We start from the raw sequence: 25,635 nt of genomic DNA on the forward strand, positions 1-25,635 counted from the left end.
ATGTTCTCAAACACTACAAACAGGGATGGCCAAATCACCCGATCGCCAGGGGTGAGTAAAACATCCGCCGGGCTAGTAGAAACCGCCTAGCTGTCCAGTGAAAATTCTGGTCCAATGCAACATTTCAGGTTGTAACATGACCCAGTTACAGCTCATAGCAGTATCCCAAAGTATGTGTATATGTTCCAGTTACAGCTCATAGCAGTATCCCAAAGTATCTGTATATGTTCCAGCTCATAGCAGTATCCCAAAGTATGTGTATATGTTCCAGTTACAGCTCATAGCAGTATCCCAAAGTATGTGTATATGTTCCAGTTACAGCTCATAGCAGTATCCCAAAGTATGTGTATATGTTCCAGTTACAGCTCATAGCAGTATCCCAAAGTATGTGTATATGTTCCAGTTACAGCTCATAGCAGTATCCCAAAGTATGTGTATATGTTCCAGTTACAGCTCATAGCAGTATCCCAAAGTATCTGTATATGTTCCAGTGTTCAGCGACTTTTAAACAACAGATCACACACATCTTTTTTTTCGCTGAAAAACGCTGAGTAAGACCTCAACAAGAACACATTGATTTGTTTGCAGATTATATTACAGCCTGGACAGAGATTCATTTCATGAGCCCTTTTCAACACGGCAGGTATCATTGACACCAACAAGGTTAATCTGTTATTTTACCCCAAAACTGTCTGCTACTTATGATTAAAGTGCACCTGAAAGTGTTTCATCCCTTTGTAACATTACTTGTCCTGTCTCCACACATCCTGAAATAAACTTGCCACTCCTTTAAGATTGCCATACAGATCACATTCACAGAAGCCTATTTCTGGAAAGTTTGAACAATTCTTACTGAGCGTACAATTTCACAGAATTTCTTACGATGGGTTTCGGTGCGACATACATCTGTAAATGTGGGCGTTTTACCCACAGACGGAAACACAATACCTCTCTCTTCGTCTATTTTCAGGTTTAAGCGAACAGGCCTATTTCCACTTCTAGTATACCAGGACCGTTTATGTGGGGTGATGAATACATTCTGACACTTGCTTCTTTTCTAGTCTAGCTAAGAAGTAATCTTTTCTAGTCTAGCTAAGAAGTAATCTTTTCTAGTCTAGCTAAGAAGTAATGTATCGATTGGACATTGGATTTCCCTTCTTTGAGCCATGTGACGTCAGAGGCCTACAAAACTTCATATTTGGGCGTTTCAGGTTGACCGAAACTTTAAAGGAACTACAAAACACACGTCATGTGTTTGATTGCATGTGTGTGTGCTGTTCAATGTCAAAACAACAACAAAGTCAGTACATGACGTGTGTTTTGTAGTTCCTTTGAAGTTTCGGTCAACCTGAAACGCCCAAATATGAAGCTTATGTGTTTAATATTGCACGTGTGTGTGTGCTCGTTCAATCGTCAAAACAACAACAAAGTCAATCATAGTGCCTGAAAGGAATTCGATCGATACATAAATGTTATTTGCGTGTTTGACCAAAATATGACATTTTACACAGATCGAGACAGTCATTGTTCACCTCAAGCGCGGTCGAGGTGAACAATGACTGTCTCGATCTGTGTAAAATGTCATATTTTGGTCAAACACGCAAATAACGTATAATCTTTTCTAGTCTAGCTAAGAAGTAATCTTTTCTAGTCTAGCTAAGAAGTAATCTTTTCTAGTCTAGCTAAGAAGTAATCTTTTCTAGTCTAGCTAAGAAGTAATCTTTTCTAGTCTAGCTGAGAAGTAATCTTTTCTAGTCTAGCTAAGAAGTAATCTTTTCTAGTCTAGCTAAGAAGTAATCTTTTCTAGTCTAGCTAAGAAGTAATCTTTTCTAGTCTCGCTGAGAAGTAATCTTTTCTAGTCTAGCTAAGAAGTAATCTTTTCTAGTCTAGCTAAGAAGTAATCATTTCTAGTCTAGCTAAGAAGTAATCTTTTCTAGTCTCGCTAAGAAGTAATCTTTTCTAGTCTAGCTAAGAAGTAATCTTTTTTAGTCTAGCTAAGAAGTAATCTTTTCTAGTCTAGCTAAGAAGTAATCTTTTCTACCCCATAAAACCTTACTTTCTACTCCATTACTGTGAACAGAATTGTTGCGCTTACTTTTTTTCTAGTCTGATTAAAACATTGAAACAGAGATTGTATTGATACCTTGTAAAACCTCCACTTCTACTTGGTTACAGTGGACAGAAGTGTTAAGTTTAGGTCTCTTCTAGTCTGATTGAAACATTGAAACAGAGATTGTATTGATACCTTGTAAAACCTCCACTTCTACTTGGTTACACTGTGGACAGAAGTGTTAAGTTTAGGTCTCTTCTAGTCTGATTGAAACATTGAAACAGAGATTGTATTGATACCTTGTAAAACCTCCACTTCTACTTGGTTACACTGTGGACAGAAGTGTTAAGTTTAGGTCTCTTCTAGTCTGATTGAAACATTAAAACAGAGATTGTATTGATACCTTATAAAACCTCCACTTCTACTTGGTTACAGTGGACAGAACCGTTAAGTTTAGGTCTCTTCTAGTCTGATTGAAACTTTGAAACAGAGATGGCATTTACCCTATAAAAACTCCACTCCATTACTGGGGACAGATTATGCTGAGTTTGACTGAAACAACAATTGCCTGCAGAAGAAGCATTCAACATGATCGTACAAGTGTGTGTGTGTGTGTGTGTGGGCGGGGGGGGGGGGGGGGGATAAGTTCCCTCCAAAGCACCAATACAAAGACTAAAAATAAAATGAAGACAATATCTGATAAAACGAGGATTACGCACAGAGACAGTTCCACTGCAACGAATTGAAACAGACAAAAGGATTGTCTAGTGCCTCAAGCCAATCTTTCTGCCTGCCTGTCGAAAATGTCATGCAAGTTTAAGTGTGTAAGTGTATTGCAGATCATTCCACACCTATAACCTAGATGGGTCCATAAATTATTCTGCCGAGCAAAACATCCCTCAAGCTCTCGGCAAACTCCCACCACAATGAATAATTGATCTGTCTTGCCCAAAGTGGTAACCACCTATCTCACAACTCTTAACAAAAATACCTCCAGTAAGCGACGATCATTGATTTGAGACTGTGCCCTCTATACTTGTTTGCTGTGGGGAACTGCCATGTAATCGTCGATAGATCAGTCTGAATGATCAAACTGAAGACTTGCTGTACAGCTAGGCTGATTGATTTTGACTCTTTGAGTCAATACGGGTTCATTAGATGCTTGTAAACATGATAGAAATAATGACAGAAAAAAGAGTGGCAAAACCAGATGACAGTAAAAGATAAAATCAAAAAACACTAAAACTGTTCTTCCCCATTAGATCATAAGTCTGCAGGGACCAAAAGGCAAAGTGATTAAAAGATTGTGGTCAAACATTCAAAATTCTTGTACAAACAAGAAGAGCAAACGCTCGATCGAGTCACTTTCGCAGTTCTGAATATTATATGAGGCATCAGATGGACAGGAAGAAATTGCTATTCACAACACAATGAGTCACGTTCACATAAAATTTGAGCCCGGTCACTTTTATAGTTTCCGAGAAAAGCCCAACGTTAAGTTGTGTGTTGCCGAACAGAAAAGGCTAGTTATCTCCCTTGTTTTTCTGATAACGTTCGTAAAAGGCTACAGATGTAAATACTTTGATGTAAAGAATAATCCTACAAAGTTTCAATCACATCCGATGAACTTTGTCAAAGATATAAAATGTCTAATTTTTCCTTTGACGCTGACCTGTGACCTTGAAAAAGGTCAAAGGTCAACGAAACCATCGTTAAAGTGTAGAGGTCATTGGAGGTCACGACTAAACAAAATATGAGCCCGATCGCTTTGATAGTTTCCGAGAAAAGTCCAACGTTAAGGTGGTGTCTACGGACAGACTAACACTGACCGATTACATAGAGTCACTTTTTCTCAAGTGACTCAAAAATAAGTAAGAAGTAACTGCACAAATTTTGACTGCGTAATTATTCACCAAATTTCTTCAAATAATGTTCAGAGTACCCGAAACTCTCCTTAGAGAAATGAGCTCACAGTAATCGCTGAGCAAATCAATATGAATGAAGCAAAGCCTTACCGAGCTGTGCCTTCATTGATTGCTGATGAATATTAGATGTAGCAAAGCTGAATACATTTACTCATTGACATTTTTGCTTCATGTATAATTACTGCCAAGTAAAATGAACAGTTTTTTTCACTGTCCCCAAACTGTGACATTTAGCTCCAAAACTTGCAATTACCCCATTTAAGGTAAGATCAAAGATAAGGGGAAAAAAAATTGTACCACACATATATTTACACATTGATCTAAATCATACAACATTGCCTGGAGGGAACAGTTTGACAAGGAACGTTCACTATCTCAACCACCATTTTATTTTCACAAAGATTGACAACACTGATAACGGCCTGCAATTATAGTCGACGTACAAATAAAACCTGCTCTATTTATTTACTCAACTGCACTGCACCGAATGATCGCGCAAGGCATTTTTTGAACCGGTATTGACCAAAGGGCAAGAGGAATATACAGGGATCGCGCTAGCTTTTTAAAAAACGCGTAAGTCATACGCAACGAAACGAAAAAAACGCGTCACGGACCAATATTTTTGCGTACATGTACTACGAACACACGTACAGACACAAACAAAACACGCACGAAAGACTTAAAGACACTCCTTACCTAAATACGGCGAGTTTTCCTGTCGAACTCCGCGCACGCCTGTCGAATAACACCCCTGCTGTCTCCAACCTTCGGGCCTTGCGAGTTTGTTTCCCGCTCTAATACGACTAGCTAGACACACTTTCCGCCTTTTGGAAGCGCGAGATGGGAGAGCAGCTAATGTCTGTTTCATTATCCGACAAGACATTATCTGGTAATACCCTCGTTACGTTCGTTTGCGATACTTCGATGCAAAAAGAAACGGACTTTAGTTTTGACGCGCAGATTTCATGTGTGTCGTCACTTCTCGAGCCCTATAGTCAGTTTCAGGATCGGGTGATTATTAAGTCAGAGCAAAAGCGCTGCGTGAAGACAAGAAAAAGTTACAATATTTTTGCGTATGGCTTACGCGGCGCGGCGAAAAAAACGCGTCAGCGACTTTTAAAATGCGTCAAATACGCAAAAATCGTGCGTAAACGCGATCCCTGAATATAGTCTTCGATCAGGCGTATTCTACTTGTTATTGTCAAAATATCTGGTCCTATTGCCAATTGCTCTAAACGCAATAGCTGCAGTTGCTGTTACTGAAAGACACGAACAACAGGAGTTCTGACAGACTTGTAAAGGTCTGTCACTGTGTCAAATAGAATCAACATAGACTGGAACTATTGCACTATACAGCAAAGGTGAGATGGAAAGCCCTACCCACCCTAAAAAAGAAATAGGTTACCCATCCGTCCCCTGTCTAGCACTACCACCATCTTTCTTTCTTTATCTGGTGTTTAATGTCGTTTTCAACCATTCAAGGTTATATCGCGACGGGGAAAGGGGGGGGGGGGGGGGGGGAGATGGGATAGAGCCACTTGTCAATTGTTTCTTGTTCACAAAAGCACTAATCAAAAATTTGCTCCAGGGGCTTGCAACGTAGTACAATATATGACCTTACTGGGAGAATGCAAGTTTCCAGTACAAAGGACTTAACATTTCTTACATACTGCTTGACTAAAATCTTTACAAAAATTGACTATATTCTATACAAGAAACATTTAACAAGGGTAAAAGGAGAAACAGAATCCGTTAGTCGCCTCTTACGACATGCTGGGGAGCATCGGGTAAATTCTTCCCCCTAACCCGCGGGAGGAAGCACCACCATCCCTTTCAAATATTTCCAGCTGCAATGTCACAATAAAAAATAGCGAGAAAACTGCTTGTACATTCCTAAGAATGAGATTGTATTCAGTGTGATGGACATGCATGCCTCACTTCTAGCTGTACTCTTCTTCTTCTGTGTTAACTGTTTGTGGGCAACAACACTCCTGTACATTTGTTCACCCATTTTTTAACTTGTGTACTAAATAAGTTCCATGTGTATGACTGTTTTTTTGTTGTTGCTTAGTTTTGTTGTTGCTGTTTTGTGTGTGTGTGTGTGTGTGTGTGTGTGTGTGTGTGTGTGTGTGTGTGTGTGTGTGTGTGTGTGTGTGTGTGTGTGTGTGTGTGTGGGCGTGCGTGCATGCATGTGTGCGCAGGTAACCCTGCCATTAAGGCAGCGCTCCATTTTTCAGGTGCTAATGTACTCAGGATAAAACATGCCAAGCTACTTTCCCTCAAGATCATGCACACAGAGCAATTCCAGTACACTGAATGTGACCCTGAGGGTCAAACACGCTCTAAAGCCAACACAACAACAAGGAATCTTTTCAGAAAAGATGTCCTGGACAAAAGAGTCAAGTTCAATTGCGAGCCACTAGAACACAGCCACTACCGACGAAACGGAGCACTTGCCTTTGGAAGATCGATCAGAACTTTCATTCCAGTTCCTGACCCTACCATCACAACTCATGCATGAGACTAGCTGGCTTTCACTCTAGGCCACACAAACTGAAAGTCTAAAAGTGGACTGGAAAAATGTATCAACAGCCAGAACTGTGTGGACAGAACAAGAATCGCCGATCTGGTATAATATCTACAGGCTTTGCTCAGTAGAAATTCATCGGTACGCCTCTATTTAGACTTAAGCTATTAGTATCTTTAAACTTTCACTGGGAAAATGCTTTAACAGTTCTGGAATATCCTGCTTGCTGGCGCGCATGCGGAGAAAATTTTTCCTCTTTATCTTTACTGCGCTGGCTGCAAAATCCCTCCAGCGGGAGGTGTTTTTAGACAGGCCAGGCACTGGTTTTCCCTTGACTGTTAAGGGCTGATTGCTTTACTGTGGTCACAGTACAAATACATGTACAATAAGATTCCTCATTTGTCAAAGATTTCAACACTAGAGCAAGGTCTCAGTAATGTAAAATTATGAATGATACAACCTGAGATTCTCAAGAATGCCAAAAAACTCTGCCAATTAGCAGACAAATCTCATGCCTGACGAGTGTTTCTCGCAGAGATAGGAAGCGAGAGTGAATATGGAACATGATGGTTAGCTACGCAAGAATTAAACACCATTGGTTGATACTAAAAAGGTCGCCTGCACTGGTCGGTAAACAGCCATGGACAGCCAATCAAATTGGCAGCTGCTTGGCCACCATTTTTTCTCGCGTAGCAAGCATCTCTAAGGCATTATCACATTCGCTTGGCAAATCCTAGCGTTCCTTGTGGCGAGAACTTCCCACGAAACGGTACTTCCTCACCCCACTCGCCAATTCTCGCGTTAAAAACAACAACGGGGGACTGCTACTATTCCCTTACCAACATAAAACAAAAAAATACCCACCCAAATTTGTAATTTGACGCGCTTGTCCTGTCTGAATACTGTTTTGACTTTGAAGTCGATGCCCACTGTGCTGACGAAGGCGGAGGTGAAGGAATCATCTGCATATCGGAAGAGGAACGACGTCTTGCCCACACTGCTGTTGCCGATGATCAGCAGTTTGAACATGTAGTCGAAGTTCTGGTCTGCTGCATCTTTCTGCCATTTGGAATCGTTTGCTGACGCCATCTGAAACACAGAGAGACTAGTATAAGTAAACGACACAGAACTTTTTTCTCTCTCATCTTGTTGTTGGTGCAATGTACTTATTATGTCATTATTTCTGTATAGGTATCTCTGATATTTGTTTCAAAGGCAAATGGTGGAAGATGTGCATGTACACTAGCTGCCAAATACACTAGTAAACCAATGTTTCTGACGACATGAGGATAAAAGCACTATGAAATACATTAGATGAACCAAAACACACTGTTTCATGCAAAGACCAATCCAACAATCAAGCATCACCATTACAGTTTAATATCTCTTTGTACTCAACATTCGCAACACCCCCCCCCCCCTCCAATTTTTTGTTTATCACACCTGTGCAATATATTAAGGAAAGGAGTGTATGTTTTAATCTGAATGCCTGACACTTCTTGCGTATATTGTCACTCTAAACTAGCGGATATAGTATTTTGATTCAATAACTGACATGTTAGTGATGGCAATACATGTACATGCCCCAAGGCTCAGGTGCCCTAGTAAACACCGGCTCTTGTGTGGGTTAGGATCCTTTCATTCCATGCTGAATATAGCTGAAGCAACATTTAAAAGTAGAGTACATAATCAATAAATAATGGTGACATTTAAAAATTGAAAGCAACCAACATCATAGAATGATTTACTGACATTAATTTTTGGTTTGACTTTGTTATGCATATCAAAGGTGTAATTTTATACAAAGTAAGAAAATGTTCACTTGCTCCTGAACACAAACACACAAATAATTAAAAACTCTTGACAATTAACAACAAGAACAATCATATAAAAATATTAAAAAAACTTCTGCATATACCTACAAGGCAAAAGGCATTCCATGGTAATGTATGTGTGCTAGCTTAATGTATCTTTTCAAATATCAAGAACTGCTTTCAAACAAATCACAGATACCACTGTACCACCAGATACTGTATACCATTCTTTTTACAGATATGTGACCACTGTACCACCAGATACTGTATAATCATTCTTTTCACGAATACCACTGTTACCACCAGATACTGTATAATCATTCTTTTCACGGATACCACTGTTACCACCAGATACTGTATAATCATTCTTTTCACGGATACCACTGTACCACCAGATACTGTATAATCATTCTTTTCACGAATACCACTGTTACCACCAGATACTGTATAATCATTCTTTCCACGGAAACCACTGTACCACCAGATACTGTATAATCATTCTTTCCACGGAAACCACTGTACCACCAGATACTGTATACCATTCTTTCCACGGAAACCACTGTACCACCAGATACTGTATAATCATTCTTTTCACGAATACCACTGTTACCACCAGATACTGTATAATCATTCTTTCCACGGATACCACTGTACCACCAGATACTGTATAATCATTCTTTTCACGAATACCACTGTTACCACCAGATACTGTATAATCATTCTTTTCACGGATACCACTGTACCACCAGATACTGTATAATCATTCTTTCCACGGATACCACTGTACCACCAGATACTGAATGCAATTTTTATCACAGGCACCATTGTTCCACCAGATACTGTATACCATTCTTTCCACGGATACCACAGTACCACCAGATACTGTATAATCATTCTTTTCACGGATACCACTGTTACCACCAGATACTGAATGCAATTTTTATCACAGGTACCGCCAGATACTGTATACCATTCTTTCCACGGATACCACTGTACCACCAGATACTGAATGCAATTTTTATCACAGGCACCACTGTACCACCAGATACTGTATACCATTCTTTCCACGGATACCACTGTACCGCCAGATACTGAATGCAATTTTTATCACAGGCACCACTGTACCACCAGATACTGTATACCATTCTTTCCACGGATACCACCAGATACTGAATGCAATTTTTATCACAGGTACCACCAGATACTGTATACCATTCTTTCCACGGATACCATTGTTCCACCAGATACTGTATACCATTCTTTCCACGGAAACCACTGTACCACCAGATACTGTATACCATTCTTTCCACGGATACCACAGTACCACCAGATACTGTGTACCATTCTTTCCACAGATACCACCAGATACTGAATGCAATTTTTATCACAGGCACCACTGTACCACCAGATACTGTATAATCATTCTTTTCACGGATACCACTGTTACCACCAGATACTGTGTACCATTCTTTCCACGGATACCACAGTACCACCAGATACTGTATACCATTCTTTCCACGGAAACCACTGTACCACCAGATACTGTATACCATTCTTTCCACGGATACCACCAGATACTGAATGCAATTTTTATCACAGGTACCACCAGATACTGTATACCATTCTTTCCACGCATACCACTGTGCCGCCATATCTCAGAATAGGATTCTTCAGTCATCTCAGTATAGGAGTCTTCAGTCATCTCAGAATAGGATTCTTCAGTCATCTCAGAATAGGATTCTTCAGTCATCTCAGTATAGGATTCTTCAGTCATCTCAGAATAGGATTCTTCAGTCATCTCAGAATAGGATTCTTCAGTCATCTCAGAATAGGATTCTTCAGTCATCTCAGTATAGGATTCTTCAGTCATCTCAGAATAGGATTCTTCAGTCATCTCAGAATAGGATTCTTCAGTCATCTCAGTATAGGATTCTTCAGTCATCTCAGAATAGGATTCTTCAGTCATCTCAGTATAGGATTCTTCAGTCATCTCAGTATAGGATTCTTCAGTCATCTCAGTATAGGATTCTTCAGTCATCTCAGTATAAGCTATCTATTCTTCAGTCATCTCAGAATAGGATTCTTCGGTCATCTCAGAATAGGATTCTTCAGTCATCTCAGAATAGGATTCTTCAGTCATCTCAGAATAGGATTCTTCAGTCATCTCAGTATAGGATTCTTCAGTCATCTCAGAATAGGATTCTTCAGTCATCTCAGAATAGGATTCTTCAGTCATCTCAGAATAGGATTCTTCAGTCATCTCAGTATAGGATTCTTCAGTCATCTCAGTATAGGATTCTTCAGTCATCTCAGTATAGGATTCTTCAGTCATCTCAGTATAGGATTCTTCAGTCATCTCAGTATAGGATTCTTCAGTCATCTCAGTATAGGATTCTTCAGTCTCGTCGCGATATAACCTTCGTGGTTGAAAACGATGTTAAACACCAAATAAAGAAAGAAAGAAATTCTTCAGTCATCTCAGTATAGGATTCTTCAGTCATCTCAGTATAGGATTCTTCAGTCATCTCAGTATAGGATTCTTCAGTCATCTCTGCCAGCATGTTATTTCCCAACCCAAGAGCATCATAAAAACAGTCAAGATCAATACACAGGATTATCCTCCCCTGACGTGATGTTTCAATATATCTGCCCACACAAATGTTGATTTTCTCTGGGGTTTACTAGTGTTCTGGTATTACATTTTTCTCTGTGGTTTAACTACTTCTGTTGTGGTAATTATTGTATTACATTATTGTATTTTAAGTTTTATGTACAGCGGTATACTGTGTAACTCAATGTTGCAATTAGTCCACCCACACAAATATCAATTACACTCAACTTTTTCTGTGGTTTACTTGTGTGGAGGTATTTCATTTGTTTCTCTGTGCTTTATCTGTGGTGTGGTAGTTTCGATCAGTTATGTAATGGCTCACGTAGTGTGCAACTCAATCTGTCTCAGCTCACAAAAGGTGCTACACAACACCTGTGGATCCATAACAATCCCCATCATTGTCATACACAACTAGAATCAAGTCGCCCACACAGCAGAATGTTATGTCGAAATACACGCTAATGTCCAGGAATGTATCGATCAACACATTTATCTTGTAATACAGATGTTACACTTTGCCTATAGTAGGTTTAATAAAATTGGTACCATCCTTTTGAAAACAGTGATTGAGTACACCAACAGAAATGTGTGCAGGATTATACATCTGATAAAAACAAATATCCTTCCACTTAAACACACACCAACAGTCAATAGTCTGGCTGCTTTCTGCGCAGAGAGGCTCTATGTTTTATGTTGCTCAATTGATTTTGCACTCTTTCCTCAGCCTTCTCACTCAGTCACTGCCAGGTACTTAATCTTTAACTAATTTCACTCTTCTGCTTAGTATAATGTTGCTTGTAACAACACCACTGATAACCAGACGATCTTGACATCTTTAAAGCAGGACTAATCCCCAGATTATCTATTACAGACTGACAGCAGCGGCAGACTATCTTAAAAGTTAAATCTTAAAAGCAAAAATATTGGCTGTTTAAGAGTATCCACTACAGACTTAGTAAACATAATGTATGTGTGTGTGCTAGTGTAATGGCACAAGCTGTAATTTCTCCTGGTGCTTACTAAGTGAAGAGCGTATTCAGTTCATCTATATATATATACGACTAGTGTCTGTCTGTCTGTCTGTTCGCGATGCACGGCCAAAGTTCTCGGTGGATCTTTTTCAAATTTGGACACCGTATTCAGCTACACCCCGGACACAACCTCATCGATGAGCTATTTCAACACGTGCTCTCAGCGCACAGCGCTGTGCGCGCTGAACTGATTTTTTGTTGTTGTTGTTGTTGTCGGGATCAACTACCAGTAACTCTTCCTTATCTTCTCCAGTGTTTTCAGCCGCGATTATCTCCCTTCCTCCGTGTGGCGTCAATCCATATTCTCGTTACTACATTACTATTTTTAGAAGGTCACTGCACGTTACTATTTCCTTTCCTTCGTGCGCCGGCGAAGCTGGCATTGCCGGGTCCCAGGCGCAGCCTGGTATTCGGCTCTACTTGCCGGTACCCGGCGAAGCGGGTAATCATCTAGTAATGTATGTGTGTGTGATAGTGTAATGGCACAAGCTGTAATTTCTCCTGGTGCTTACTAAGTGAAGATCGTATTCAGTTCATAATGTATGTGTGTGTGATAGTGTAATGGCACAAGCTGTAATTTCTCCTGGTGCTTACTTTAATAGTGAAGAGCGTATTCGGTTCAATCTTGAACTGCTGCTGCCCACTCTCAACTTCACAACAGAGGGTCACTCTCCGCTAGCTTATTAATAAGAGTATACACATGCACATGTGATAGCTTAATGACATAAGACAAGTAACCATCATTTCTCGTCGTACCTAGTCATTAAGAATTGTACTCTGTAAGTTATAACTGCCTATTTTCAACTTCACTGCAGAGAGAAGAGATTAGAAATACTTGCTTGTCTAAGGGTGTTCCCGGCCACACACAAACACATCTACACATACAGAGTCAAACTGAGTGCAAGATTTACACTCACCCCAAAAACGCCTCACCCTCGGAAAATAACAATCCCCCCTTTCAAGTGTATCACTAACATCTCAAACTCTCTGTGTGCACATGTCCCATCTCTCACAAGCCAGCTGTCGCCAGTCGGTTTTAGCTGAGCTGTGCTATATTACTCTTGTGCTATATTATTCTTCGAACCGCTGAGAAAACATGGACAGCTGAGTGTCTGGATGTGTCACAGCAGCGTGCAACCACTGAATTATTAATGCGCATACCTGCGCTTCCCAGAACGAAACGCTTAACACGTACTGCTTTTTTCTCTCTCTCTCTCTCTCTCTCTCTCTCTCTCTCTCTCTCTCTCTCTCTCTCTCTCTCTCTCTCTCTCTCTCTCTCTCTCTCTCTCTCTCTCTCTCTCTCTCTCTCTCTCTCTCTCTCTCTCTCTCTCTCTCTCTCTCTCTCTCTCTCTCTCTCTCTCTCTCTCTCTCTCTCTCTCTCTCTCTCTCTCTCTCTCTCTCTCTCTCTCTCTCTCTCTCTCTCTCTCTCTCTCTCTCTCTCTCTCTCTCTCTCTCTCTCTCCGAACGATTGATATGTTTCAGTACATTCTGATTCACATCAATAAATGGGATACAGAAACAGCCAGTTGTAGCTTGAAAACACAAAACCTCAAATCATATCTTGAATCAAGCAGAGCCACTATACACAGGTTAGAATGTTCTAACCTTTAATCTTCAACTTACACTTAAGGTGAAAATAGTAAGCTTTTCCTGGGGCAAAGATAATTTCACACAGTCCAAATTTCTCCCAAGGTTTGTCAATCCTTATGGTTATGTAAGAAAACATTCAAGGGAACCTGTAACATCCGAACAAAATGCTCCCAGGACACCCAAACAGTGTAACATCTGGCCCAAAAGCTTCCAGGACACCCAAACAGTGTAACATATCTGGCCCAAAATCTTCAAGGACACCCAAACAGTGTAACATATCTGGCCCTAAAGCTCCCAGCTGGACACCCAAACAGTGTAACATATCTGGTCCAAAAGCTCCATGCAAGGACACCCATACAGTGTGACATATCTGGCCCAAAAGCTCCCAGGACACCCAAACAGTGTAACATATCTGGCCCAAAAGCTCCCAGGACACCCAAACAGTGTAACATATCTGGCCCAAAATCTTCAAGGACACCCAAACAGTGTAACATATCTGGCCCAAAATCTTCAAGGACACCCAAACAGTGTAACATATCTGGCCCAAAAGCTCCATGCAAGGACACCCATACAGTGTAACATATCTGGCCCAAAAGCTCCCAGGACACCCAAAGAGTGTAACATATCTGGCCGAACAGCTCCCAGGACACCGAAAGAGTGTAACATATCTGGCCCAAAAGCTCCAAGGACAGCAAAAGAGTGTAACATATTCAGCCCAAAAGCTCCAAGGACACCCAAACAGTGTAACATATCTGGTCCAAAAGCTCCATGCAAGGACACCCATACAGTGTGACATATCTGGCCCAAAAGCTCCCAGGACTTTCTTTCTTTATTTGGTGTTTAACGTCTTTTTCAACCACGAAGGTTATATCGCGACGAGGGAAAGGGGGGAGATGGGATAGGGGAAAGGGGGGAGATGGGATAGAGCCACTTGTCAAGCGTTTCCTGTTCACAAAAGCACCAATCAAAAAATTGCTCCAGGGGCCTGCAACGTAGTACAACACATGACCTTACTGGGAGAATGCAAGTTTCCAGCACAAAGGACCAAACACCTCCCACACACTGCCTGACCAAAATCCTTACAAACATTGACTACATTCTACACAAGAACCACTTAACAAGGGTAATAAGTGAAGAATTTTATGGGTGAGAAAAGGAAAGTAAAAGGACTTTGGGGAGGCAGAAATAAAGAAACAAGAAAAAGATCCTAATTAGGTTCACGGCATCGAGACTGATGCGACCTTCTCCCAGAAGTTAGTAGAGAAGGCTCCCCCATCCACCACCCGGGGGACGCGCCTCTACGCCAATTAGGGGGCGCGAGAAGCTCCCAGAACACCCAAACAGTGTAACATATCTGGCCCAAAAGCTCCATGCAAGGACACCCATACAGTGTAACATAACTGGTCCAAAATCTCCCAGTTCCCGGCCCAAAAGCTCCCAGGACACCCATACAGTGTAACATAACTGGTCCAAAAGCTCCAAGGACACCCAAACAGTGTAACATATCTGGCCCAAAAGCTCCAAGGACACCCAAACAGTGTAACATATCTGGCCCAAAAGCTCAGAGGACACCAAAGAGTGTAACATAACTGGTCCAATAGTTCCCACAGGACACCCAAACAAAGGTGTCCCACATACCAGTTGAATACCAATTTTCCAGACATGTGCTGCAAAGTATGGGGCTAAGCTGATTACATGATGTCTGGAATGTCAAAAGCATAGAACAAACACTGTTACTTCAATAACCACCCAATTTGTTAACACTGTACACTCCAGTGTACACTTTGATATTATTGGGATTGCATGAGAGTCAACCCACAGGTTTGCATGCCCTAGCTCCCACACACACTAAACTAATATCCTATTGTCGATCCGTACGTAATTGCTGTGACTGCCTGTTATCTCTGTAATATGGATGGAAGCATAACAGTTTACCAAACCTCCATTTCAAAAAGAATAACATCTGTCATCATACACACACACACCCAGCCCCCTTAATTCCCCCCTCTCAGAGTCTCAGGTCACATGATTTGACTATTTGCTGGTGATGGTCAAAAAGTAAGAGCGTTCATCATTTAAAGGGTTTTGTTTCTTCCCAACTGACCTCTACGATCTTCAAGATTATAATGCAGTATTTACAACAAAATCTGAAGATGGAAGAGGAACTGTCTGAAGAATTAGAGTTTTCTCATAATCTTTATCAGTTTATAAATACTGATGTCCATAGAAGAACCTCAGAATGAGTTAACTGACAACTGACTTGCACGCTGTTATTGATCTTCAAGAAGTACATGGAAAGAGAATACAGCTTTCCATTACCCTAATGTCCATTCATGTTTGATGTTACACCAAGAGGTCAAAGACCTGTGTTCACCCAACCTACTTCTATTCATGTTGCCCCCATATCCCCTACACCCACACTAGTGTGATGACAAGAGTTTCCATCAAACAGCAGCAGGAGGCAGATGTTTAACTCATCCATGGCCTGTGATCTTCCCCACAGAGTTCAGGTCTGAACCCCCCCCCCCCCCCCCCATTGTTCTCCACTGTCACCACCTGTCCACCTCCCAATCAGCCCCACAGCCAACATTGGATAACAATAGCCTGCTTGTATGCTCTCTTGCCTCACTCAACCAACAGTATATAGTGGGGCTCCTATGTTGCAAAATCATTCAAATCATGCAACAAACACCAAATTAAGCAAATATGAAGAGTTTTATGTGCTTAACAAAACCTGATACAGAGCCATCGCGAAAAATAAAAAAATGGGTAGTTTTTAAACAATTTTTCAAAATGGCCGCCAGTGTAAACGGTTGGGTATGTTAGGCATATTTCACTTCATGTGATTAACAGCAAATTTGGCGTAAATGGACATTTGCTTTTGCTTAACAAAACCTGATACAGAGCCACCGTGAAAAAATTAAGAAATCAGTAGTTTTTTAACAATTTTCAAAATGGCCGCCAATAAAAGGGTATTTAGGCATTTTTGATGCTACAAGACATTCTCTTGCAATAGAAACTAATACAAACACATTTTTAAACAAAACAATACATGTATTGTTGGTGCAGAGAATGATTGGACGGTGTGGGTGGCAGGGTTGAAGAATTTGTGGATTACCTAAACTGTGCAAAAATAAATATATTGCACCAATTTTCATACCAAAACGAAAACATTCATTCCTGTGCTGTTATATTCAATGTATGCTATTGAGGGCACTCAACTTGGCTAACTGGAACACTTTTAAGATAAAAGGTGGCCTTTACATGGGTTATTTGACCGCCGCCCAAATAAGGGTACCCCCAAAATAAAACTGATAAAAATGTAATGTATCAACTCAAAAGTCGACTAAAATTCATAATCGCTGTATTTCGAAAACGTTGTTTGTTCTCATGTGTTTACACAACTAGCACATTCCGGCAAGTGTCTATACTCAAAAGAAACTTTGGCAGTACTTGAAACAACCATCTGTCATATATACATGCGAAGTCAAAAATATGTGGGATGTAAGTCAACAAACCTGTGGCAGTTTTTAAAATATTATTTCGTGAAGATTTGAAAGTGTACTCAAACGGTTGAACTACGCCTCGTGCGTACACACATTCCTGAAAGTTTCAACGCAACCCACTTGGTCATTGCAAAAATACATGGATTTTAGTTGACTTGGGTATCCCTCAAATTTGACACATAAACATCTCATCCGTGAAATCGACACATACATCAGTAGGTACAATGGCACAACACTAGAAATATGCAAGATGGCGAAATAAAACAACCTGTTCTGGATGGATAATCAAGTTGACTTTCTCTTCGTATACAACAGTGACCCAGTTGTGCCTCGGGAATTGTCGTCGGCTTTTTAAAAGGTACCCGAAGTTTTTGTCACATCTCTTTGTCACGTCAAGGGTATCCTTATTTTGACGGCGTAAATGATGATGTTAAAAAAAAATGTGCCAGATAGCGAAGATGCGAGCCTTTAATGGCATAGACAGTTTGAATAAAATGACACAGGAATAAAAGTTTGAGTTGGGGTATGAAAATGGGTGCAAAAATATTTTTGCACAGTTTAGATGCTGACAGTTTTCACAGGCATGCAAGCACATTTGCAGAGAGCTGTGCTCTGCAGTCCTTCTTAGCAGCATTTGCAGCGTTTTGTTGTACAGCTCTTCTTGCAGGCACACCTCATGAGTTCTCGGCACACGCTGGATACCTCTTGAAAGCTCGTCCAGAATGACTCCCACTTTCCAGCCTTGAACTGCCAGCCCACAGAGTTTGGAAGTCTAATAGGTAGATGGCTCTTCTCAGTCTCATGTCCTGCAGCAGCACCTCACTTGTAAGGGGATTATGGTCAATTTGGCAGCTCTTTTTACTGAAGAGGTACCGTCTAGCACTGTTTACACCCAGTACGTTGCTGGTTTTGTCCTACAAATGTACACCAAAAAGCTCTTGTGCTGCCCTGTCAGTGGTACTCAGCTTACAAAGAGGAGCAGACAACCTGAAGAAAGTTTGAGTGACGTCTTCAAATGCTTGCCATACTTCCCAAGCCTTCTGATTCCCCAATACCGTTGAAGAACGACATAGTGTCACAGCCTGTAAGGCTATGCAAAATGGGCAGACAGGGTGACTTCTCTTGGCCAATGGCTTTGGCAATGTGGCGATACACTTCACGAGCAGAAAAAAACGCAACACAGCTGGAATGAGAAGCAGACTGTCTGGCCTCCTCTACATCCATGGTGCAGGAAATCAGCCTGGGGTACCCTTCACACAAAAGATGAAAAGTGACATTTTTATTTGAATGTATTTGAATAATGTTTACTATCTCAGAGAGTCGGTCAAAGCCGGGTTAGCAAGTCTTCGCACAACAGACCAAAATGAAAGAAAATTGTATTTCATGAATTTGTATAATTCTCACTGTTTCAGGTTAAAAAACAAACAAACACAGTTTCCAGTGACCCAACTGATTCTGGAATCTTTCTGACCGCTACATTTATTTGCTTCAAACAGTCGCTAACAGAATGTTGACCATAGTGAGGGTTCGTACGTTAAACCCATCAAATTCACAGAGGTCGCTTACAAATGATGTGCAAACATGTTCCAATTAATACAAATAAAAAAATCTTACTGTTAAGATGTATTAGGTAACAAACCTTGATACAGTAGTACTGGTGAAATCAGCTCCCTTCTGTGGCACCGGAATAAATGCAGAACGCTTGTTCCCAGGAACCGGCATGTGGTGTAACTCTTGTATATATCCTGTACAAATAAAATTCACACCAATGCACGGTCAACTTAAAATAAGCAAAAGGATGAGAAACAAGCAACAAACCAAAATTGTAAAACTCAAAGAGCGGTACCTCTTCATTTTTCAAAACCACTTATCTCATTTGATTAGCATACACTGTATGCTTTTGTCTGTTACCTACCGTCTTTGAAAGTTTGATCACAACACTGCAAAGACATGGGGAGTGGAGTGTTTTTATCTCCAGCTGGTCATCCTACTATCTGGCCTACCCTCACTCAGTTTTTGACTCTACCCCTCCCCACCTTATGGAAGTCCTAAACGTAGGCAGGACTAATCATTTATCATACCATGAACAATCTCTTTCTCCTCGCCTTTTATTCAAAGTTCGTTTAATCTGTTTAAAATCACCAGCGTGGCGATCATGATTTCCTTACTTGTAATCAACAGATAGATCTAGATCTATCAGCATCACAATCCAGCTGATGAGCTATTGCAATATTAAACAAAGTCTCTGCATTTCAGCGCTTCACCCGATGAATAACAGACCCCAGGGGAGAATTAAACAGTAAAATGATGTGACATTGGTGAATGGATGCGTATTCTTGAAAACTTACCTTCAGAAACGTTGTTTTCGCTCAAATCAAAACACGCAATGTTGCGGAGGCCGCCATCTTGAATTTTCATGCTGCGGATATATAAAATTCTAAAAACGATCAAATTAAATACCAGAACACAAAAATACCCATAAGAGTATTTATGTCATGCATGTGTTATCAGCAGACAACTTCTGGTGCATGGTAAACCATTTAATTTTACATTTGCTGAGTTGGGAATATTTACTGCTGAGCGCTTTTGGTACGAATTTCGTCTGCTGTAAATGCAGCCTTTTATACCGTATCAAAAACAAAAAAAACGATTTCTGAAGTGGCTCTGTATCTGAAATCCCTTAAATAATTATAAGGAACAATATCACAAAGTATGATGTTTGTTGCAAGATGTGAATGATTTATGAGTGCGTCTGCAACATACGAGCCCCACTAATAATGGTCTGCCTGTCAGCCCCACAGCCAACATTGGATAACAATAGCCTGCTTGTATGCTCTCTTGCTTCACTCAACCAACAGTATAATGGTCTGCCTGTCAGCCCCACAGCCAACATTGGATAACAATAGTCTGCTTGTATGCTCTCTTGCTTCACTCAACCAACAGTATAATGGTCTGCCTGTCAGCCCCACAGCCAACATTGGATAACAATAGCCTGCTTGTATGCTCTCTTGCCTCACTCAACCAACAGTATAATGGTCTGCCTGTCAGCCCCACAGCCAACATTGGATAACAATAGCCTGCTTGTATGCTCTCTTGCTTCACTCAACCAACAGTATAATGGTCTGCCTGTCAGCCCCACAGCCAACATTGGATAACAATAGCCTGCTTGTATGCTCTCTTGCTTCACTCAACCAACAGTATAATGGTCTGCCTGTCAGCCCCACAGCCAACATTGGATAACAATAGCCTGCTTGTATGCTCTCTTGCCTCACTCAACCAACAGTATAATGGTCTGCCTCTCAATGTACTGCAATTGCTGATGCCAGTCACATGGTTTACAGTTCAACAACATAACATTTTGCACAGGAAACCAAAATGCCATTTCCGTGACTAAATGATACAATTACTAGCAACAGGTCCTAACTAAAAGTTGAGTTCAAACAATTTCATGAAAACGAACCTGCATACAAACTTTTTTTCTGACCAAATACATGTAATACAAATACTGGTCATAGATTCACACTGTTACCACTGTTGCTCAGTGATTGGTGAATTTGGTTAAAATCAAGTAAATATGTAAAGTGTATGAACTCTGTCATACAAATCTCCGGCACAGTAACCTTTGTTCCATGTTCTTTGGCTTACGTACATTGTTACCGTTTTGTTCAGCAAGAAATCACATCTAAGATTTAGGAGCTTTTCTTGGAAGTGAAAGTGGGATGCCGAAGAGCAAAGAAGATAAATAAACGAGAATTAAACCTCACATGAGTCCAAACCCAGCTGTTCACAAGAAATATGTTAATGAAACTTTTACTGGACATTCCTGAACACCCACCGTTCTTTACCAAAAATCTGAAAGTAACTAGAATACCGGTCTGTACGTTTATGGCTCCACTTATTGTGCAAGCTTCCAGTCTGGTTATGATCATATCTGATGTGAAGAAGAGGTACCGGTTTGACAAACATCTGGTCCAAAAAAAAAGCAACCAACTCGAGTCTTACCTCCATTTGCTACGACTCATCAATACGAAAAAGTTGAACATTAATCTTACCGCTGTGGTATTGAGAAGCTTTAGGTTTCACCGTTCGCCAACAAATATGCCAGGTGATGACCACAGTAGATTGAGAGAACAAGTGATGCTGACTTAGTGTGTGGTCCTCCTCAGTGGTGACTCAAGAAAAGCCATTGATCCAGGCAGGACCTATGACATCACTCATCAGACCACCAACTAGACTGGGTGAAGTCATGACATGAGCATGTTACAGCACTCATCATGACTACCATACACTACAGAACCCAACCACCTCAAGAGGTTCCACCATTATAGATCTGCTCAGGCACTAGCTTTGAGAGTGAATGAATCCATTGTAATGAAGGCCAAAGCCTTAACATGTCAGCAAAATCTAACTTACCGTGGACAAGGCGGGATAATGTTGTGTGTATCCGACGGGAAACGGGACAGAGCAGAAACACGGGCACACACCACGACAGGGACACACGAACAACAGCGACGCGGCAACAGATGTGATGCCACCCCCAGTCTCTCGCACTCAGTCCTGATCCAAAATGGCTGCCTCAGCCTACTGCCTTCCCAGCAACCCACACCCGCCTTAATTAAGCAGGGCTTCCAGCAGACTTGCAGGCTTCCCAACATTCAATATTCATTTGCATCCAACTGCTCGTTACCACCCTTGTTACGTCTCTGTCCTCTGATTAGCAGCAGAAAGGGCAAGAGGCAATTTACAGAAAGGAGGGTTTAATGAGGGATGTCAGCTAAAAGGGTCCCCTAAACTCTTGTGGCTGGCACTTAAGATGATCCACAACCACATGTCCTGTGCGTGTGTGTCTGTGGGAAGCACAGGTTCTAGTTGGCAGGCTGGGGCAGGCAGGCAGAGAGAGACTGAGAGAGAGAGAGAGAGAGAGAGAGAGAGAGAGGGGAAGGAGGCAGAGACTGAGAGAGGTAGGGAAAATCAATAGCCCCGACTGTGTGTGATCCTGTGTGTTGGGGTTGACCCTCTCAAGCTGACTACAACCAGCACAGGCAGCACGACTCTGGCTGTTAGAGGGGAGGGACGAGGGGGAAGGGGGAAGGTGAGCTGAGCTGGCTGTCTACAGTGAAGCAACACAGCACTAAGAGTGGAGAAGAGAATGGCTGACCAGGCAGCCTGGCAAAGAATCAATGCTGGGCTATAGATGTGCACACACACCCTCTGACACATTCATCCACTACATTCTCATACATGTAGCTTGCCCTCATACTGTACCTGCCTGCATGCTCCCATGGGGTCGCCTTCACCCAGCGGGAGCGTTTAAACAGAGCTACCCCACCCCTTTACTTCTCTTCTTTTGTTTTATTTCTGCCTTACCAGTCCTTTCACCTATATTTCCTTCCAAGAAAACTCTCCCTACTATTCCCTGCAGTTTTCCAATTCTTTTCTTGTTGTCTTATTTCTACCTGACTGGATCCATCACCTTTATTTCACTTACCAAAAGTCTTCTTTTCCACATCCTTATTTCTCTGCACCCCGCATGTCGTAAGAGGCGACTAACGGATTCTGTTTCTCCTTTTACCCTTGTTAAGTGGTTCTTGTATAGAATATAGTCAATGTTTGTAAAGATTTTAGTCAAGCAGTATGTAAGAAATGTTTAGTCCTTTGTACTGGAAACTTGCATTCTCCCAGTAAGGTCATATATTGTACTACGTTGCAAGCCCCTGGAGCAATGTTTTGATTAGTGCTTTTGTGAACAAGAAACACTTAACAAGTGGCTCTATCCCATCTCCCCCCTTTCCCCTATCCCATCTCCCCCCTTTCCCTCGTCGCGATATAACCGTCCTGGTTGAAAACTACGTTAAACACCAAATAAAGAAAGAAAGAAACCTGCCTGCATTACAAGCCAAACCCTCACATGACTTGTTTCATCTGGCAATCCCAAAGCTGCAGGGTCAAAACACCAGTTCCTCTTTACCACCCCTCCGTGGCTCTCCCAATCCTCGCCCCCAAAAAGACAACCGCACTTGATATGAACAGGGAATTCTTGCTTGCATTTCAATACAAACAAGCTACAGCACATGAACAGTGACAAAAAGATGTTGAAATGTTGGTCCTAAAAAACGTGTCTCATGCATGCCTATCAATGTCTGCATTCAAAACTCCAAGCCTATTCAATTTAGCAACAAAAACAGATTTATGAAGAGTACAAATTGAAAATAGTTGCCACTCCCAAGCAGACACCCTAGTATCTATTACAGGACACATAGATAACATGCTGTTAGATCTTTCAATCTGGAGAGAATACCATCCAGGGAATAAAAGAGATCGTGGAAATTCTATACAGTTAGCCAAACTTCAAGTTCAGGGGTGTGTACAAATAACATGCCTCTGTGGCGCGTGAGGCTACTACTGCTGAATTAAATTAAAGCTCTTTGCCTTTTTATTTACCATGCAAAACCATCCCAGGAATACAAGAGTAACTAGGGGAAAAGTCTACTGCCAGCCAAAATGAAAAACAAGTCGTGTAAGGCGAAAATACAACATTATTTTAGTCAAGTAGCTGTCGAACTCACAGAATGAAACTGAACGCAACGCAACGCAGCAAGACCGTATACTCGTAGCATCGTCACTCCACCGCCCGTGGCAAAGGCAGTGCCAGTGAAATTGACAAGAAGAGCGGGGTATTCGTTGCGCTGGGAAGGATAGCACGTTTTTCTGTACCTCTCTTCGTTTTAACTTTCTGAGCGTGTTTTTAATCCAAACATATCATATCTATATGTTTTTGGAATCAGGAACCGACAAGGAATAAGATGAAAATGTTTTTAAATTGATTTCGAAAAAAAAAAATTGATAATAATTTTTATATATTTAATTTTCAGAGCTTCTTGTTAATCCAAATATAACATATTTATATGTTTTTGGAATCAGCAAATGATGGAGAATAAGATGAACGTAAATTTGGATCGTTTTATAAAAAAAATATTTTTTTTACAATTTTCAGATTTTTAATGACCAAAATCATCAATTAATTTTTAAGCCACCAAGCTGAAATGCAATACCGAAGTCCGGGCTTCGTCGAAGATTACTTGACCAAAATTTCAACCAATTTGGTTGAAAAATGAGGGCGTGACAGTGCCGCCTCAACTTTCACGAAAAGCCGGATATGACGTCATCAAAGACATTTATCAAAAAAATGAAAAAAACGTGTGAGGATACCATACCCAGGAACTCTCATGTCAAATTTCATAAAGATCGGTCCAGTAGTTTAGTCTGAACCGCTCTACACACACACACACACAGACACACACACATACACCATGACCCTCGTCTCGATTCCCCCCTCTACGTTAAAACATTTTGTCAAAACTTGACTAAATGTAAAAATCAGGGCTGTTTAGATATAAAGTCAAACCTGTCCTGGTGACCACCTCACAATAACAACCACCCCAAAGGTTCCCCCGCAAGATTTTTTCCTACATAATTCACCTATCCATAACATAAACAACCATCTGTTTATAACGACCCTTGGGTGGTCGTTATAGATAGACAGGTTCCCCTGTACATGCCTTTTCCAAGGCAGTCATAATAGCTCCAAGCAATTGCTGAATACCAGGGACAGAGGGAGGCAAACCTGACTGGGTTAGCAGTATAATTTGGCCAACCAACCCCGCAACACTCAGTCACAATTGCAGCAACAGTTGGTGATAAAACATCTGTCACAAACACAAGTTTACATGACAAATCAACAATGTGACCTTTGTGTGTGCCTGGACGTTTTGAGCTGTGAATTAGGCCTCCTGCTTCAACAATTGCCTGTGTGTTTGCATGCCGCAGGATAGTGTAATACATCACAAAAACTGAATGTAGATCAACATTTATTAAGGTTGATATGAACCGAGTTGCTTGAATTCAAAGCTTATTTCTATGTTGAATTTCCAAAATGTATCCTTGCTTTCGTGAACTCAATAATGGACAAGTTAGTAATTTCCTGTTCTCTTTTATGTTACGGTATTCAGGGAGCAACAAAAGCAGGCATCATGTAACCTAAATCATCAGAAATGTACATCACACAACCCAATGCCTCAGTTTCCTTCCCTATGTCTCAATAATTTAATGAATTAACACTTGCATAGCAATTAGCACAAGCAGCCATTTCACTGACATTTGTACCGCCTCAACCCTGTTTGGGCCCCTTCCTCATTTTACTCTAAACCTGCTGCAGCCAATAGGCAGGGAAAAGTTGGAACTGGGCAAAGATCTATAGTCTTACATCTCATGGTCGACAGCCATAGTGCAGCAATGGCAAACAGGTCTCAAGAGAGACACAAGACATACAGCACAGAGATAGAGGCATCCGGCCTGGATCTACCCCCTCGAGCCACCAGGGAGCCAGGCTCGCTCTCTCTCTCTCCAATAGACCGAGACACTGACAGAGGCGGCTACTCTGCTCTCAGCCGATACTCCCAGGACAGTGTGGATCAATGGAGGGTTGGACGAGCGTCTGGCATTGTTCCGACTAGCCTCAATTGACGTCCATTCACCCATTCCCAACTCGCAGTAAAGCCCACAACTCACAGTCTAGTCTCTC

General features: G+C 41.3%; 1 protein-coding gene across 7 annotated transcripts in view; it reads right to left on the reverse strand.

Moving 5' to 3' along the window:
- The window catches only part of LOC138966131 (ras-related protein Rab-3), a 63,772-nt gene that overhangs the window by 15,797 nt on the left and 22,340 nt on the right, over window positions 1–25,635 (reverse strand). For 5 of the 7 annotated variants that reach the window (XM_070338253.1, XM_070338251.1, XM_070338249.1 and 2 more), the window contains one exon: window positions 7,367–7,591. In XM_070338253.1, the coding sequence (XP_070194354.1) occupies window positions 7,367–7,591 (225 nt within the window). Of the gene's footprint in view, window positions 1–7,366; window positions 7,592–21,106; window positions 21,224–21,467; window positions 21,802–25,635 lie in introns of those variants that run through there. The other 2 variants (XM_070338254.1, XM_070338255.1) reach the window with 2 other exon arrangements.

Source organism: Littorina saxatilis, linkage group LG5, assembly GCF_037325665.1.
Source record: "Littorina saxatilis isolate snail1 linkage group LG5, US_GU_Lsax_2.0, whole genome shotgun sequence".
Lineage (NCBI taxonomy): Eukaryota > Metazoa > Mollusca > Gastropoda > Littorinimorpha > Littorinidae > Littorina > Littorina saxatilis.